This window comes from Diadema antillarum, unplaced genomic scaffold (assembly GCF_040938485.1).
Source record: "Diadema antillarum isolate AM-2024a unplaced genomic scaffold, OU_Dant_1.0 scf00000180, whole genome shotgun sequence".
Taxonomy (NCBI): Eukaryota; Metazoa; Echinodermata; class Echinoidea; order Diadematoida; family Diadematidae; genus Diadema; species Diadema antillarum.
The window spans coordinates 570,877-591,100 of NW_027271069.1; the positions used below are offsets into that span (position 1 = coordinate 570,877).

General features: G+C 37.9%; 1 protein-coding gene across 1 annotated transcript; it reads left to right on the forward strand.

The window, feature by feature from the left end:
- Window positions 1-331: 331 nt before the first annotated feature.
- LOC139722999 (G-protein coupled receptor moody-like) lies at window positions 332-17,128 on the forward strand. The gene is made up of 5 exons (XM_071634277.1): window positions 332-745; window positions 11,687-11,837; window positions 12,653-12,937; window positions 13,510-13,556; window positions 16,844-17,128. Exons 1-5 carry the CDS (start codon window positions 332-334, stop codon window positions 17,126-17,128), a joined length of 1,182 nt encoding a protein of 393 aa, XP_071490378.1.
- The last annotated feature ends 3,096 nt before the right edge of the window (window positions 17,129-20,224 follow it).

A 20,224-nucleotide genomic window follows, 5' to 3' on the forward strand; every position in this document is an offset into this window, starting at 1 on the left:
TTTCTTTCAGTGTTTTGAATCTGTAAACTGTGAAGCACGCGATTTACACACTGGAAATGTCATGAAGTATACATCCAAGAGGGTGCCTTTATTTCTTTTCTCGTGAAATACTGCGACTTTATGAAGAAGCTTTGCTTGAATAGGTTGCATTGTTGGGATCATTCTGTCCAACATTCAGCTTTGAATACTTAAAATACATTTTATTTCCCTTTATTTTCAATCCATGTTTACTTTTAGGGCTGCTTGATTTAATCCTTTTAATTTGTAATCGTGGTGTATTTGAACAGAAAGTCGCGACTCGATTGGAGAGATTTAGTAGACAGAGATGATTATGAATCGAAGCCTTGCACCCAACGGGTACGACATCGGCACCGATGTCGAGGGCGACAGCTTGGACACCCTCCACTCGCGTATCGGATTCAGCTGCTGGCTTGGACTCATTGCAGTCACCGGTTTTGTCGGAAACATGGTCGTGGTCGTCGCCGTCGCTCTGTACCCGAAACTCCGCACTGTCACTAACGTTTACGTGTTGAGTCTTGCCGTCGCCGACCTCCTCACCTGCACCACCATCCCTTTCATTGTGGTGGGTATGGTGTCGACCACGGGGTGGCCGCTCTCCGATGCGTCTTGTGTCGCCGTGGCCATTGTTTCATTTGTGTGCGGAGGCAGTAGCATCTGGCACCTCACCGTCATCGGCCTGAATCGAATGGTTCTCATCACAATGTCGACAGCTAGATATCAAAAGGTAAGTTGCACTTTTATCTTAATAAGCTATAATCACTATCAAGCACCTTTTTCTTTTCTTTGTCAGCCTGGAAATAATCGTTGACATCTTTGATTTCACTGTATCTTTTCAGATATTTTACATTTTATCGTTATCATTTCACCGTGAACTACAATTTCTTTTTCAATAAATTTACCGTTAAACTATGTGTGATTTTCATAGAAAGATGCACAAATAAAATCAAAATTAACTAAACTGAAGGAGTGGTCACTTACAGTGTTCAAAGTGACTAAACCCATTGTTTACGGAATACGGATCCGCCATGTTCAAACTCCATGGCCCTCTGTATATGGCAATAGATAAATAAGCAGAGTGAAATCCGTTTGCCATGACAAGTGCTGGTCATAAATGATTTGTCATATAATTTAAACTTTATTGTGTATGCCCTAGTGCATTCCCACTAGCACATGTACACATCATCACCACAGGTACTTTACTATGATTCATAACGTCATGCAGCATTTATTATTCATGCAGTCCTCTTGTAAGTCACTGTAAATCAAATACAGTTCTGTTTATTAAAGCTATGCTTAATATGGCGGTTAGCTGCACTTTCTATAGCTGTTACCACCGACATCCCTCATATTGCAAGTTCAATCTAAGTCTATTGTTGTAATTTCAGTATATTGTCATACTTGTCTCCTGCTGTCCATGAACTTTATGTGATAAAATCTTGTAAAATGTCAATTTCAGTTTTATTACTGATAGAATAGGAATACCTTCCTGAAATGATGAAGCAAGCCAAGAAAGCATTATCGTAATGATAGTTGTTTGAGAATGGGATATGAAATAATAAACTCGTGGGTCTGTACTTTTCATGTCCTTTCACATAACACCTATATTGGTCACATACAGTCTTAGATCAAATAAAGACAAGTTCACCCAACAATGTGTGTGAATGAAATAAAAGCGGCAATACTCGTAGGACACATTAGTGAAAGTTTGAGGAAAATCGGACAATCTGTTTAAAAGTTATAAATATTAAAGTTTCAGTGCCGTCATTGCTGGATCAGCAGTCTACAAACTTTTGTGATGACACTGCAGGACAACGATATGAGGAAAATAAACGCAGAATCCAACATTCTTTTTATTTTTCTAGCAAAATAAAAGAGCACTTGACTTACAACAGTGATACCCTTAACGTATGTCACTAATAACAAGTTGAGGAATGTGTACTTTTTATAAAACAGAATAGGGGTTCTTGGTATTCAAGTGATATTTTCTATACATTGCTGTCCTGCTGTAGTGTCCCAAACTTTTGTAGTCTTCTCATCCAGCTATGGCTGCACCTTACAACGTATTCGCATTGGTTTTCTCTAAAGCAATGATTATCAAGATATAGCCTATTCATGTTTCCCGTCAATACTTAAAATGCAATGATTTATGAAAACCCTTCCCATTTAGAGATCATTATTGTGCAAATACTTGGTATGGTATTGCGAAGGATATGATTTACTTACTTAAAATCATTTCATAAAAAAAAAAGTTTATAATGTATATTTCTATGCAGACTAAAGAAGATTTGTAAGACAGCGATATCATACATGCATTGCATTTGTGATGCTTTCACCTTGAAATTACAATTTGTTTATATTATGATCAATTTCAAGCAGTCTCGTTTTGTTTGGTTTTTGAAATTTGAAACCCATTTTACACTACTGCTACTTCTCAAAATAATTACAATGGTGGCATCATCACGGATGATGAAAGTGTACTAATATGCTGATGATTTGGTGATAATATTGTGTGAAAGACAGTGCAGTCCGTACCTGCTTCAGCAATAACGACCATTCACAACCCTCCTCCGTAAGGTCCGGTCCTTCCCTGATGGAAAGAACACAGTGTCCCACAATGTGAAACACAGTGTGAACACACTGTGAACACAGTGTGAACACAAGTCAACAGTGTAAACCCTCTTCACACTGTGAAATTAGAGCGTTTTAACAGCGTGAACATAATGTGAATCTTCACTTCACAGGTGTGAATCATTAATTCACAATGTGAAAGAAAACATTACTATGTGAATACCCTTTACATTACTATGTGAAAAACCACACCACCGTGTGAAATGATCTTCACACCGTTAAATTCGAGCTTTTTCACATAGTCGACTATGTGAACACACTGTTGAACAGGGTTGGCTATTTCTTTTCTTCTTCTTTTTTTTTCATCTCATCTAGTGTCATCTGATAATGATGATAGTTACCAAAAAACATCAGCTGACATACATCACCACCAATATCATAATCTTACTGCTGCTATCTTTACTGTTTTATTTTGGAATGATAATAACGTAATGACATTGATAGAGGAGACAAGTGCTCGTAGCTTGAAGACATAAAACAGCTAATAGTGCAGGTCAAATAGTACATGCAGTCTATAAAAAAAACTTGACTCGAAAGTCATTGAAGAATATTGTATTTTGAATGACGTTTAGACACGAGATTTGTTTATGTGTGATGTGTCAAACACGCAATGTTGGCCTTGCAAATGCGACAGTATCGAATATTCAATTAGACTGGGAAAAAGAAGATGAAGAGTGTACATGTAATATGATAATGCTTTTAAAAAAATCATAGAAATCTATGCGTTTGAATCAATGAAATTGGTTTCCACCAGTGATGGCCTTGTGACGCGGGGCACACAACCCGCAGTCCCTCTGCAGAACACGTCCACTTGTTGATCACGTCCTTTCGGTAGTATGACAAGAATAGAAACTCTTTAACAATTTACTCAGAAGTCCGTATCTTTCATGAGACCTGGCAAACGTGAATTCGAATGATTCCTGGAATCGCAGTTTAAGGTTTCTTTAACGTGAAAATTTACGACCACTTGTAAAAATCATTTTCATGGTTGTGTCAAGGAAAGTTAAATGCACTGACAGCACCGCGTTTGTTTGTTTCTTTCTTTCTTTCTTTCTTTCTCTTCTCTTTGCTACATTGAGAATGGCAATATCGTGGATGCCTACAGTGTGCGTGTAGCAGGGCCGTCGGGCAACACAAAAGGCAATTTATTTCATAAAGTTGAAAGTGCAAAAAGATCGGCTTTAATGGTGCAAGAATCGTCCCACGGGCAGTAAATGTAATTGGTTGCAGATGCCCTCATCTATAAAGAATGTCGTTGTATGTATGCAGATGTGAAAATGAATGTCAAAGCGTGTATCACAGTGTGCTTGTAACCCAATTCATCTCATGACTCGCTCATAGGCCTACGTTTTTAAAGCCGTGTACACCGTCGGGTGATATTGGCACTCTTCAGCATCACCGATTTGAGCCACATTATCAAATTGCATGTGTGAAGAGCACAACACACCCACACATACACACACACACACACACACACACACACACACAATTATAATTAAATCTGAAAAAAAAAAATCTGGAATTTTTTTTTTAAATAAGTCGCCCTTTCGAGCTTCGTGCGGGGTTGTGTGGGAGCGTCGCGACACGTTTCCTGACGACAGTGCTTTTATGCCCTTATGTGCACGTGTACAGGTATATAAATGGCAGGTCTAAAGTCCGATGAAAATATTACCAATCGAGCTCAGGTTGTTATTGGCTTTTTGTAATCCTGCTGGAGATGCAGGTACATAGTTTAAAGAGCCTAAAGAAAGTAATAAAAAAATCGACAATGTCGAAGTATACTCTCACACACTTCCAGACCTTGCATAAAAGGGTTTTCTTATGTGATTATGAAGGGAAAGCGTACATTTTTGGTAAAAAGAAAAAAAAAACCCTAGAGAGATGCGAGTACTGACTGTTTGAAGCTGGGAAATTCTCATTGCTTGAATTGTTGTTTTCCTCATTGCACTCATCACATGGGGAGGGTTAGGGATATAAAGAGAATTGCTGTCAATCGATGTAACAATGCCATAGATTAATATTTAAAAAAAAAACGAAGCTGACATAAATTCATCACCCTTTTTCATGGTCGACAGTGACTCAAATAATTTCTGAGAAAAGAAGAGAAAATAAAAAAACAAACAAAAATTGCATTTTTTTTTACACCTGTTGACGTGTATGGTGACGTGATAAGATAGCAATGAGCCCAGGAATGAGTATTTATTACCTTTAGAACCAAAACAAGATTATTAACGATAATAGTTTAGGTTAGATATCTTTTACGAACGACGCCATTGTTATCAGCATTCATCACGTTCATGACCCATTATCGCCCTGCTTTGAATAACTGGCACATTGGTGTGTTATTAGTACGTCCGAGATATTGCACACTGGATGACTTCCTCGTAATTACTGACGTTCTAATGACCCCTTTCAAAAAAACAGTGATGTACGATTATGGTAACTTAAAATGATTACGGGTACTTTGGGACCTGGACACTAATCAGCCTTGGTCATTATCATGAGCAGCTGCGATAAGTGAAATCGTTGCAATTTACCACTTATGCAACCCTGGGGACCGTTCCTTGAAAAAGATATGTGATATTTTATAAGCGGTCGTAATTTCTGTTACTATGGAGGCAGCTAAAAAGCATCCAATCAGTTGCAAGACTTCTTTTTTTTCCGCAAATGTTGCAAATAATCAAAAACTGGCGGACCTGATCTTGATCTTGAATACAACAATGTATTTTCCCTATTTCACGTATTTTAGACTTGAGAGTGCACACAAATACCGCGCACACTACTGCAGCTCCGCTAATAGATACCAAAGGCGATATTGGTTGTTTGTTTGTTTGTTTGTTTGTCTGTTTGTTTGTCTGTTTGTTTGTTTGTTTGTTTGTTTGTTTGTGTGTGTGTGTTTGTTTATTCATCGCAAAATCACAAAGTATCAATGATACGATACAACTTGAATATATACAGTATAACTGAATACAAACAGATGAATTGCCCTGGCCAGCTCGGCCTTTATGTTCGTGCTGGTCTTTCGAGGGGTCCAACTTTTGATTGATTTGATTTGATTTGATTTGATTTGATTTGATTTGATTTGATTTGATTTGATTTGATTTATTGGTTTCTGTATCATCATTGTACATATACACATTCATGTACAAACATAAATATAATAATATATATAAGTATTTTCTTGTTCATTGCCTGTGTACAATGTACAGCAAAAGTACAACAAAACATACAACAATGAATAATACAGAGGGGCTACAGCATAAGCGTAGCTTGATTTGCGTGCAGCCCCCGTAGCATAACATAATATTATAATATACATCGGAAGGAGAATAGGAGGGAGGGATGACTTGCATAGAGATAAAATAGTTGAGAGTAGAAAGGGAAAGGAGAGGTTTGTCTGCTTTCACTAAAGGTTTAATACAAAGTAAAGTCATCTGTATCACTGATTAGCAAGACATGCTAAAATATTTCCTCACCGAGGTACAGGTGGACAGTAAAGATTTGATACAGGTCATGGTCGGTTACATAATCATTATTTCATAATAGATTAATTGCGTAGATATTTCTACGAAAGAATTTCGTGTATAATACATTAACAATGACAATGGAATTACTGATATTCAGATAACAACATTTTGTTTTTACAGCCTTCCTAAAGGAATACATGGACTTTGAACTTCGAATTTCAGAAGGAAGAGAATTCCAAATATCGGGTCCAGTGTGTCTGACAGATTTCAGAGCCATCACTGTTTTGGGATTATGCAAGTGAAACTTATCAGATTGTCTTGTTGGATAAGAATGTATTTCCTTGTTTAATTGAAATAGTAAGTAAAAAGAAGATGGCAACTGACTATTGTGTAAGCGAAACATAAAGAGTGAGTTTTGCAGAAGATTAATGTCACTTACCTTAAGTGTTCTTAATTCTGCGAATAACTTCAAACGAATAATTACATTAACGGTTTTTCCCACACGTGCATCTGATAATCTAAATAATTTAATCAAAGTTTGGATGACAAGTTAAGTAAAGACGATAAAGAAAGCCTGTAAATAAGACCCACACTATAACTATCGTGGTTCTTTTTATGTATCCTTCTGCATAAGAATTATATACATTAATACTTCTGAGTGACAGTATATATTCAATGGAAGAATAATAATCTTTGCCTTGTCCTTGAAAAAAACAACAACCACAAGATTGATAATTATTCTTTCATTGAGTATATACTACCAGTCAGAAGTATGAATGTATGTATAATATCCCCATCCATAATGATATACTTTTATTCAGTATACATAAACAGCCAATCAGAAGTATTATAGTGCAAGATATACATAAACAGAGCCATTATAATAGTGTGGATCTTTCATATAGGTTTTCTTTACTTTCTTTACTGTACTTGTCATGTAAATTTTGTGATAAGTTGTAACAGCATTTTTCTTTTTTGTTTCTTTTGTTCCTGCTTTCGAACGCGTATCATCCGATGTCAGGAACGGTTCACGTTTACTAGTATATTCAGAGACCGTTTACCTTTGTCTCGTTCGCCGCCATGCACTGTGAAGCGATGTCATAATAAGTCAGCAGAAGCACAAGTGGCTTCTTCTTGCTAATAAGTTTCGCATAATAGTCGCTCTTAACGTTACCATGAAAACATGTTTGTTGTTAACAGTAGCATAAGTATCGAAGTGAGGAAATCAATGCCCGCGGCAAGCATTGTTCGCAAATGTATGTTATTCCCATTTTTTTTTTTATTCCTGACTATAAATGACAAGTTCGTTCGTTTATATTTCTTCTGCTTCTCAAATCAAATCGAAATAAATAACATGGTTGTGGAAAATTTAAACAAAATGATAAAGGAGGAATACAAAAGTGCAGTCTATATACTATAACGAAATCATTCTAAAACATTCATGGTTGCATATAAATACAAAAAGGCAGTACATTGTGATTCAATAATGAAGCTAGAAACCGTCAGCATAAGCATGGCTTGGCTGCACTGATAGCCTCGATGGGAACGTAGCTCAGGTTTGCCTCTCACAAAAGGTAGTTATTTTTGTATTGCAATAGTATGTTATAGTGGAAGACAGAATTGAGAGGGGTGCTGTGTGTGTGCAGTAAGCGTCGACATAAGAATGGGTGCGTGTGGTAATACTGCTATGGTAAGAATACAAAGACTTCAGAAGCTGTGATTTATTACGCTATAAGGGGATCTGCAGAGTACTTGAAAGAATTCTTGTCGTGCAAAATTTTATTCACCCCTCGCATTCTCTTTTCGCTGTTTTTTTATGGTTATTGTCAATCGTTAAAGCCCCCGTTCCACTATCACGATTTGGACCCCGATCTGTCCCGATCTAGCAGATCGGAAGAGAGCGGCAAAAGCGTACGGGGATCGGAAGCATCGTAGCAGCAGCGTGTGGAGGTCGGGGTTGGAGCGGGCAGTTTTTCAGATCGGGAAGAAATTTTGAACCGGTTCAAAATTTCTTCCCGATCTCCCCGATCAAAATTGACATATTTTTAATCGTATGGCAAGCGGGGAGAGCGTAGTGACAGCGTAAACGCAGCGGGGAGAGCGTAATGACGGCGTAAACGCAGCGGGATGAGCGTAACAAGGTCTTTCTGAGCGTAGTAACATCGGCACAAGAACGGGAAGTAATTTTAGCTTTAATTTTCGAAGAAGAAGAAGAGATGAAGAAAAAGAAGAGAAGAAAGCAGCGAAGCAGCTACCGAAAAGGCGAAGAAAGAGAGACTGCACGTGATGCTGAAAGAGGAGGAAGAGGACATAGCAGAATTTTGAAGAATATGAAATCATCTACAACTGGAGGAAGGCGGACTATAAAAGCAAGGACATCAAGAAAAATCCTTTGAAAAATCAGCACGTCTTTGTTTATACAATGCATTGCTGCAAAAGAACCGTGAGTTGAGGAGGCTCTTCAAGTTCAAGTTCAAGTTGATTTATTTCACTTCCAACAAACAAATAATAAGAAATACAAAGAAATGCTCATATACACAGATGAAATCAGTACCACAATGCAATGAACAGAATAACATTGTAAAAGAGATACAGGCAAATTATCAACAGAGATACAAATAACAGTTACGTCACTGTGGTAAATGCATACAAAATATTGCTGGAAATGGAGGGGTCTGCTAAAAAGCAGAGCTTGTAGTATTAGAATGCAGTCCCCTCATAGAGAAAAATATATAATTGCAAAAAACAACAACAACAAATTTCCCTAAGCGGCAGCAAAAAAAAAAAAGGACAGACAGAGTTAAACACACATACATGCACACATACGGACGCACATTAACAAACACATGGCGGCTCTCTTGTAAGGAAAAAATTGATGAGAGGATAGAAAGATATACAGTAGTAGTGAAGAAGGTAGTAAGTCCGAGGTGGACAAGGGGGGGGGGGGGGGAGGGGAGAGGAGAGGGAAATGGTGGGTCATAACCAGGGCACTGGAGGCACAGAAGCACGGGCTCGCTGATGAAGAAAGAGTAGTCAGAATAACGAAGCAACAACAACTTTGAAAATCAAAAGTAAAAAAAGAATAATGAATCTTCGAGGTCCACAGTATATTTCTTCGGTTCTGCATGCTAATAAGTTGACTGACTGCTGACCCACAGTCGAATCGGGGTACATCGGGGCACATCGGGCACTTTTCAGCTCTCTGAACGGGGTAACAGCGTGATAAGATCGTATAGATCGTTCAGAGCGTAGATATACAGTGTGCATTGATCGAATAACATCGGCAACATCGCACTAACAGCGTAGCTACATCGTTCTAAAGCGTACCGGCAGCGGCAGAGATCGCAATGTGTAATTCCCGATCATCGTAGTAAGAGCGTAGCAAGCACTTGGTAGTCGTAACTGCAGCGTACTTAGAGCGTTCTAACATTGTACTGTGTCCAGATCGGCTCAGGTTTTACCCGATCCTTCCCGACCTGAGAAAATTGTCAAATCGTAGCGAGAACGGCATAGTGGAACGGGGGCTTAAGATATAATAACATCGCAAAGGGAAAAGAACCATGGCCTCTGTATCTCTACCTTGTCCTTGCATGAAAAAAGGATTTCTAATTATTCTGTCATTGAGTATATGCTGCTATTCAAAAGTATTGCTAATGTATGTATAATAATACTCGAATGCATAATGATATGTGTACATAAACAAAGCTATGACCGTTATAGTGTGGGTCTTTCATACAGGCTTTCTTTACCTTCTGCCTTATTCATATTTACAAACATCTGAATTCGTTTAAGTTTTTTTTTCTTCTTTAGAATTGACCTGGTTTGTCCTTATCACAACGACAAGACATGCAAGACAAATTGTGTAGGTTTCAGATGGACCCGTGGTTTCTTTCAGGTTAACTACTTTTAACTGTCAATCAATGATCAGAGATTTGTTTGTGCTGACTTTTTTTTCCAGTTTCCTTTTAAACTCTGACATTAGTATGGGTAGCCAGTTTGTAAACCACAAGCAAAATCACAGAAATTTTCCGCTGAAAATACTCCACCTAATCATCCGCCTCCGCCTCCGTCTCCGCCTCCTCCTCCTCCTCCTCCTCCTCCTCCTCCTTATCGCCTTTCTCCTCTTTCTTCTCCTCTTTTTCCTCTTCCAGAAACAGGTAATGTGGATCTGTGAGTGTAAAAGCTTCATATAAGCTTCATACGAGTTAATTTTCTTTCAGACGTCAGAGGGAGGCATTAACGACGAAAAAACACAGGGCAATATTTTTGGACAGTTTTATTTTTCCTGACATCTCATGTATTCTTTAGCACAGGGGTACCATTCGACATTTATATAATATGTAGTTTCGTTAAGGATATTATGTGCTTCAATTTGAAGATCATGCCGTAGCTGTAATTGCTGCTTTGCGGTTGTAAATGTTGTATTATGATGGGGTCTAAGGCAAATACCCCTTGGGCAATTACCTCGGACCCTTCCCCTGACCCTAACCCTTACCCTAATCCTAATCCTGAACCTAATCCTAACCCTAACCCAGACTCTATGCCCTAAACCTATTAAACCCTAACCCTAATCTTTGCTCTAACCTTATCACTAACCAGTATTTAGCCGGGGGGGGGGGGGTTATAGCCCTGATACGATAGTGATGACACGTTTTATTTTACATTGAAATTTAAAGAGCATCCCACATGTACTGGTTATGATTATATAACTGTTTAGCTATTATGCATGAGAGACTTTGTTTTTCTCCGAGTGTGATAAGCTGTTAAATGTAATGTTAATCAGTTTTCATGCATCATGATGGGAACAGTAAAAGTCTTATCAAAATCATTAATATAAGAGAAATAAAAAGAAGTTATGAAATTTACAAATTTCACTTATATCGAAACAATGGGTTTGGGTCAGTCACATATAGTATGTGAATGAAATTTGGTGATGATATAGACATAATCATCTGACCATTACCACGGTGGAGTAGTCAGGTAGTTACAAAATTTATAAATAATTTGTGAGTACGCGACTTAAGTCCAGCCAAGGTCCAGCCAAGGCGAACACAGTGTGTGTGTGTGTGTGTGTGTGTGTGTGTGTGTTTCATATTCATATAGTTATTCGCAATTTTATGTCGATTCGAGATCAGAACAGTAAAAATGATTATAAGTAGTCTTTGTAACAGCTCTTGTATACCAGGTTAGTTTGTTTGTTTGTTTGTTTGTTTGTTTATTTGTTTGTTTTTTGTTTTTTTTTTCATGAGGTTGATTTTCTCTGTTTCGACCCTTGTTTATACATACTCAAACATTATATTTAAAACTTGAAGCAGGTTCAATATGTTCTTAGAACAGTGGACCCAAGTTTGTGGACATACCTTCCCTCGTTATTGAAAAATGTGCAGTTTAAGAGATCAACGATGCAATCAATGAAATCTATTATTGATAACAGAGAAGATAAACGCCATAAAAAGTAGCCACATCATGAACATAACGATCGTAACCAAATATCCTTTGGACTATCGTGAAAGCAATGTTATCTCTTCTGTTTGATTTCATTTCATGTGCTTGTTCGGTCTTGCGTGAAGGTCTTTACGCGGTGTAACGTGGTAATATTCCTCGCCCTGACATGGCTGATTCCACTCAACGTCATCATCGTCCCGTTCGCTGCCGGACTCACTCGTCTCGGCTACGACTTTGACACTCACATGTGTTCAGACCACGAGGAGAATGAAGACGGTAGGTTACTAGAGTCAAAGTTGGTTGCTTACTCGTTCGTTTTGTGTGTGTGTGTGTGTTTTTTTTTTTGTTTTTTTTTTGGGGGGGTTGGGTTTTTTTTATGAGAGCTTAGAAATAAGTTTTTCCAAAGTTACATCACAAGACAAAAATTGTTATGCAAGCCCTTACATAATATGACAGAGGGAATATAAAATCGATTGGGGTAATGACGCCAGTCCCACGTGACTGCATCCATGCTAGGGTATTTTCTCATCATCACTATCGTCGCCGGCTGTTTTAGATATTTGTTGTGTTTTTTTTTTTTTTGTCTCGTCGATAGATTATTCATGTAATTCTCCCAACATTATCAGAACATTTCACATGCAGTTACGCCTAATCAGCAAGCGCAACAAAAAAAGAATCGCATGTTATCAACACTTTTTATAAAAATAAGATATTGTTGACGATTAAAATAATATATATGTCACATCAAAAAAAATGAAGAAAGACAGATACGTTCAATGGAATAGTATGCCTTTTTGTGTAAATTAAATACATTGTATCCTACAATCACGATAATCTAACCAAATTGTCAAAAGACAGAGAAACATTTCAACATAATACGAGATACCTACAGGAGTAGCGTAGGGATATGGATTACAGTTCACAGTATTTTACATAATGATTTAATTCCCCATGAAACGCTGGATAATTGTAGGTGCGATAGCGTTCCAATCAAAATATTAATTCTGCCACAGTGGTATTAGTTTGCGTCTTTCCCCTTCCTTATTCAATAATCTGGCTCGTTTTTGTAATCGTGTTTATCCTTCATGAAGGTTCCGAAAACTTGATTCACACGTACATGGCGTCGACTTTTCTCACCTGCATCCCCCTCGCCATCGTCCTTCTCTTCTACGTCCGCATCTTCATGTTCGTTCGACATCATTCTAGGAAGCAGCGCGAGTGGAAGAGCATGAAGCGAGCCGCGTCTACTGTGCCGACCGTGAGTTCCCGCCCAGCTGGGGCTGACGTGGCCCAAGCTACTCCTGGCCATAATGACGACGATAACACGGCTCCACCGACTACATCTGGTGAAAATCGGGAGGTGAGCAAGAGCTGGCGTGACGTTTGTTTGTCATCCAAGCCTACTGATTTAAATTTTAAACTTTAAGCTTTCATTTTGAATCTGAAGATTTTTGTTTTGTTTTGCTTTTGTCTGTTGGTCGGTTTCCTGTGAGGATTTTTTTTTTCATTTGTTTATTTATTTGTTTGCTTGTTTTGTGTGTTTGTTGTTGTTTCTTTTAGGCACTGTGTGTGCAATTTTCGTAGTCGCGATACTGCTTTACTTCTAGGGGATTGTGATTATCTCCCCAATTCTTGACGCAGTGATGTGATTAGATATTCTAAATGGGTGTGACACATGACTTGTGAGAAAGTGCTAGTAAGAAATTGTTCTCATTATATCTGTTTCGATACCAAATACTTTAATATCAAAATCAAAGTGAGCATAAATGAGCAGAGATTGTAAATATCTATTTATTTTAAGACATGTCTTGATAATAGCGTATGTTTTTGTTTGCTTTCCAGAAGACAAACACACATACACACACACACACTGTCGCGCGCGCGCAAGTAATAAAATTCGTAGCAGTTGTTCATTCGTGAAAATCGGCTGACAATTAAATGGCAGCAGAAACAAACAATAAAATCCATTCAACGACCGCAAGCCAATGTAAATTTGTCACTCATTTCCAGTTAAGTGGGACTAATCTTACATAATATAGAAAAAAGTCAGATTAATCAATGTGTTATGGGATATAGCAATATATTAGTCGTGTTACCATGTGTTCATATTTCCCCGGTAATTAGACATGGCATGCTATTAAACGTCAAGGACACTGCTCTCAAAACTGGGGTAAATTTTGCATTTTATTCCGCACATTAAATGCAGAACACAACAATAAAGTGACAATCGAAGGCATAAGCATCAACTCTCCGTCTTTCTCTCTCTCTCTCTCTCTCTCTCTCTCCCTCTCTTTCTTTCTCTCTGGACCACTATTGATTAAGGAAATCAAGCCCCAGAAGAAAATTAATTTAAGTGAAAGCAATATTAGTAGAAGACATCAGCGGAGTTGGAGGAAATTTGGACAATTGATTCATAAGATATAAATTTTTATAAGTTTCAGTCCGAATTCCACAAAACTCCATTTTTCATGACAAGCACACATTCGGTCAATTTGTTACTGACATTGTATATTAAGCGTAATATCATTCCCCCAATTTTCTGAAAGAGGTAAGTCAAGTTCCACCAAACTTGCACCAATGTGTTCTACCAATATTGCTAGTTTTACTCATTCCACATTCATATTTTCGTTTTGGTTTCCTTTAAACCCATGGTCTTCGGGAACTCGATATAGTAGGCTATGTGCAAAATAGAGAGAGAGAGTTCCAGATCTCGTCCGGAGAGGTATACTGCGTGAACGTCACGAGTTCGACACCCACGAGTCATACAGCCCACTAGTAATGCGCTGTAAAGCAAGATATTTTCGCGGCATGAAATTCTCGTGAATTGCCAATGGCATTTAATACATATAGTGCAGACAGAAACTTTCGCGTGCATTTTGATTTCGCGAATCTTTGCTCTCGCGAAATCCGTGAAATTAAAATGCAAATTTTTGGTTTTACAGCAGCCCATGACCTCGACGCTATAGGCACATAAGGCCCATGAGTCCGACACGAAGCAAAAAAACCAAACAAAAACAAAACAAAACAAAAATAGTCCTCGTTTTGAAATGGCGAAGTCTTGGGGCCTTTTTTACCAAGTGTCAGACTCATGGCCCCTTTTTTGCCTACAGTCCGATTTATGGGTCTTGTTTGCCTTGAAAATCGCTGTGTACTCAATTCAACTTCAGGAACGTAGTACCAAGCTAGCGAATTCCAAATTCAATGACTGTAGAAAATGTTTCTCACAACATATTTACATTTACCTAATAATCACGTTCTGCAGAAGAAAATCAATAAGATACCCACCCCCCCCCCCCCCAAAAAAAAAAGGTCCTGCGTGTAAATTAAGAAAAAATCACACTGTTTACCTAACATTGCCTGGTGTCAACTAAGCTTGAAATTTCGCAGCGCGTGTATGAAATGCATGGGCAAACAGACATGCTTGTTTTGAAGGTCACTATAGGTAATCAATTGAATAACGCTCTCATTCGGTTACGTAAAATCCACGTGGTATCGACAAATTGCATTCGAGCTCAATAAATCCAACGCATGCGACTGGGAGAAATATGTCGCTCGTAAACATTTTCACTGGTTGTTATTGCCCCTGTATACATATATATCTACGCAGATCCGTATTTTATTTATCATCAGGACATGATTTTTATGAGTTTGGTCTTAGTTTCCCGAGGCCTTCATAAAATCGTTCGCAGCATAATCTACTTAAACCACCCGCATCATGCCCATTATTTTCATGTGCTTATTGCTAACCGCGGAATAATTCGATTGCATGCTTGATGCATGTGCATATGAGGAAGGCACCGACCCTAAAGCACATTACATCTCATCAAATTAAATTACACATTACGCCTCGTCAAAACTGAACAGAATAAGATTTGATGTTTAGTGTCGGCGGAATGGGAGGAATACAATATATTGGCCCATTAAATCAAGGAAATCGCGAGTAGATTTTGGAGGTCGATCATTCATTCAATCGGGCATAGGTTGCTGAAAGATTGGCTTTCATTCCAGTTTCATCCTGTTGTACTGATTTAATATTTCTCTATAGCGATATTCGCCGATGTATGAATATCGAGTGTTTTGATGTGTTATTCCGTGGAATGTACAGGTCTAATGAAAAACGATGCGTTAGAATATAAACTGCTTTGACAGGCGTTCTGATGAGTTCTGATCCCTTCACTCTCTCTCCGCCAATGAGAACATTCACTGTCTTGCTTGCATGCAAAATAGCACCCAAATATGTGAAAACAAACAAAATAAAATACCTACTCCTGCATTGATTAAACACAACGGAAATTTCTTGCCTCTAGTGGGGATCACACTCGAAATGCTGCAAGAACAACATGTAACTGGTGCATGTCACGAGACCGATACCCACGAGTCATACAGCCCACGAGTCATACAGCTCACAAGTCATACAGCCCACGAGTCATACAGCCCATGAGTCATACTCCCCACGAGATCGACACTAAGCAAACAAGGCTCACAAGACCAACACTGTCGAATTCGTGGGCTGTTTTTACCGAGTATCGAACTCATGGGCCTTTTTTGTCTAGTGTCGAACTCATGAGCTGTATGACTCGTGGCCTTTTATCTATGTCGAACTCGTGCGCTGTATGCCTCCTGGGTGTCGGTCTCGTGGGATGACCCCGTGTCTAACGCACAGATGACTGAAGTGTTTGCGACTTGAAATTACTCTTTTGATTCTGATCTATCATCTAAAACTCTTTCCATGGGTAACAACCGGCAGGCATATAATTACTCTCACAAGATTACGTTTCTACACAAGCTTTCATCTTTATCTTTCATCTTACCTCACCTATCTTTTAAACGTCATCGATCCCCTCCCCCAGACGCACTATGTTTTGTAGCAGCCAGGTTCATATATCTGTAAAGCATTATAACTATTTTAACTGCTGGTGAACAGGAGAGTAAGAATCAGCACGTGTCCCCGAGAGGTTTCAAGTTATTCACGCGGCCTCCGGCATTGTTTCCCGACACTCATACATTTTAAAGATTGTTTTACGATGATGAATTAATTATAACAAAATAACGATAATTAATTTCTTTTTATCGATGTATTCATTTGATCAAATTATTATATATTCAATATACATTTATTTCAATTATGTAGAATAGTGTAGCACATATTGTCACTGAGGAGCTCTTCAGCGAAGTAGAATACATAGACATATATCTCAGAAATGATTATTACTATCATTATAATTATTCTCGACCTGAATGTACCCATGCAGGGAGATCCCCAGATCAATGTCAAAATCAAGAGGCATTCACTCGAGTATCGCATCACGAAAAACGCCTTCATCGTGGTCCTTGGTTTTCTCTGTTGCATCATCCCCTACGGCATCTGCGTCCTGGGACAGTACGGACCCGAGGGCGTGCCCATGGGCCAGGGTTTTCTCCTCTTCAACAGCTGCTTGAATCCCGTCATCTACGGCACGAAGCACCCACAGTTCAGAGCGGCGATGAAGAATATTTTAACCGGACGACTGAGGGCGCCATTAGTCATGTCTAATTCCGTAGGTCCCTCTACAGTGACAAACAGATAAAAACATAATCAACGTTCAAAGGTGGATTATTTTTTTTTTCTATCGCTACTTCTGTTTTTACTTCTCTAAAGGCTGAATGGGGAACGATCTAGCAGACGCAGCTAATGTATTATTACCCACATGTCAAAAATGTCGGTACACTTTGACAAAGTTTATTTGTGTGTATTATAGAGATATGTTTTTGAAATTACTATCGCAAAGTGTTATATGAATTCACCATGTTACGTTTAAAATTACAGTGCACCACACCAGACAACATTTTGCTGGTTAAGAATTGTTGGTTAAGAATTGGAATGAAATAAGAAAAATGTGTCTCTCTTATTTGTGTGGCGATTTTTTTTTTCTCAAGATCTGTTTTCGGCATGAATATGGTGTCACGTTTGTTTTAGATTGACTGATTAACAAGGTATTTGCAGTAAAATGTAGTCAAGAAGCTAGCTTTAATTTGTAAAGTGATACGCATCTCATCATGTAAAATATTGACCGATTCTTAATATGGAGAAATGTCTTTATACAGTAAATAGTGTATGTATATTAGGACTTCGTTTCCTGTTTCTCACAAAAACAAGGTTTTATCTTTTTTTTTTCAAGGAGGCTCCCTCGTTCCGCCCTTGAATTTAAGCTTTTGCCATTTAGTATGACCACACAGTAAATTGCATCATAAAACTACCATGATACCTCGGATAGAACTCTCGTAATTCAGGAAGTAATTTTGAAATATATTTTGTGTTTGTAATTTGTAGCTCACAAGGCTTCCCTCTTTTAAGAAAGCAAACCACTTAAAACTGAAGATTTGTTTATTCAACTGTGAAATGTTTATATTGATTACTGACTTAAATTCTAATTAATGTATTGAATTTAAGTCATTTACCCCTGTGATAGCACGGTTATTCATTATGTTATTTTTGACCTATATTTATTACCGAAACACCGGAAGCGTGGGAAGGGACATGACTAGATGAATGATTGTATTTTGTGATTCCTTTCTAGCTGTATGTGCTTACGCAGACCACAGATTCATTACTATATCGTTCATGAAACATAATGCTCTTCGTTTTTCTGTGGGTCGAAGAGGTCTAAATGGTCACCTTAATGTATTTTTCTATGGTACAAGTTTAACAGAGAAGAAAGATAATACTTTTTCAACTTGTTGTAATTTCGATGCCAGAGAAGACAACATAAGTAACTGCTAATCCATGCATCTATGGAATATCAATGTATCTTTTTGCCTCTCTATAGAGGGGCCACTACAATGTCAAACAGGGTTCATCTTTGTCTTTTCATTTAATGATTCCTTTCCAGAATCTATATGCAGGGACATACGTACTAAGGGTGTCTATTCTGATATACAGAATAGTTGAACAAATACCAATACCATGTTCAACAGTCCGTAATAGTTATCAGTACTATAGTTACTTTGGCAGTTTTTGCAAACTTATCATAAGTAAGGATAAAAGAAAGAAAGAAAAACACAGAACGTGAGGAAAAAGCATCACGCATGAGAAATAAAGTCCCTTTGAATAAATCATCTGAAAATAATGGATTAAACATGCTTGCATGCTTCAGTGACTGCAGATGATGTATCATTGTTTGAAATAAAATAATTTAATTAAACATGAGAATAATGATCATCGTTTGGGCGAAAGCTTCGTTGTTGCAAGCTCAAGAAATCTACTTCGCCAGCTTTTAACCTAATTACATTTCATTGTTGAGTTAGTCTTTCAGACAGATTCTATTCTATGTAGGTGACATGTTTCAGGGATGGAAAAAAAAAAATCTGTCATTTTCACAAAAAAAAAGGCCAGTCATGCATTCATGTGAGAAGTGGATAAATATGAATTCATGTAATTTCTCTTGTCAGGTAGATTAAAAGCAGACTGCTTACCATTTTATAGAGGTGCACACATTCTCTCTCGCACACACACACACACAAACACACACACGCACACGCATACGCACACGAAATATAACCAAACATATAGACGCCTTTCAGAGGAAGTGAAGTGGGGCCTACTTATCATAATACTTGATGTGGCTGAATAAACAGATAAGAATTCTTGAATGATAAAACTCATTACGCCATGACTAGTAAGCAAAGATATTGGATTGTCATTTGAATCACAATTTGTGTATTTCTGTCTCATGCTGTCATATTGAATTTGCATGTGAGACGTACCATAGGGCAAATACAAAATGGATGCTATATCGACGGGAAAGGAGAACACGTGGAGGGATTCTATTACAACACAAGTATGGTTTACTCTTGCTTATCACTCTCATAATGTGCTCAAATAGTGGTCAGTTGTAAGAAATATTGACATTCATATTATATGTTCAATTCTATTGTACTGCATGATTGATGCACAAGAATGATTCATTGTCATGTCAACACTTTGTTACATTTGTTACCTTGTATTAAAAAAGAATGAATGTTATAGAAATTAAAGAGAGCTGAACTGAACCGAACTGAATAAAATAGAACAATACACCCTGAACAGTTGTCTGTTTTGCTTTAGATACGTTTACATAGGTTATCATTATTTCCTCAAACCAATGATATAACTTCATCTAAAGCAGAATGAGAATATGTTTTATTTTGTATGAACACACTTTGAAGTTCTGGCATACGACATGTATGGTACTGCGTGCTTGTGAAATAAACAAAGGCTTGATTGCAAATCCGTTTGCAACCGTTGTTGCGAAAGTGTTGCATATCAACAATACTATTATTTTTTCCTTATGTGAGTACGCGATCCAACGTATTAAAACTTATTTTATAAATGATATCATATCCAAAATTTATCTGAATGAAATCACATCATAATTGATTCCTATAACGTGAATAATCGCTTAGGCGTCAGCAATCTTATTATCAATTTCTCTGCAATGCCGAATAATTTGTGTTCAAAGAAATATATATAGATGGGCTTCCGAAGTATTCACGACGAAAGCTTTTTTTTTGGGGGGGGGGTTAAGACTGTATGCGCATGCGCGATAGATTGAGTTGCAGAGATTACACAAGGGGAAATGAGAGGATTTTTATCACCTCTCTGTCTACCTCTGTCTCGCCCTTTTCTCCTCTTTTTTCAATACTCT

What these genes read in the sequence shown, in the direction of transcription:
- LOC139722999 (XM_071634277.1), top strand. Translation starts at nt 332, where the DNA reads ATGAATCGAAGCCTTGCACCCAACGGGTACGACATCGGCACCGATGTC. An exon ending in CGACAGCTAGATATCAAAAG is followed by an intron (nt 746 to 11,686) that starts GTAAGTTGCACT and finishes TCTTGCGTGAAG; the next exon opens with GTCTTTACGCGGTGTAACGT. An exon ending in CCACGAGGAGAATGAAGACG is followed by an intron (nt 11,838 to 12,652) that starts GTAGGTTACTAG and finishes TCCTTCATGAAG; the next exon opens with GTTCCGAAAACTTGATTCAC.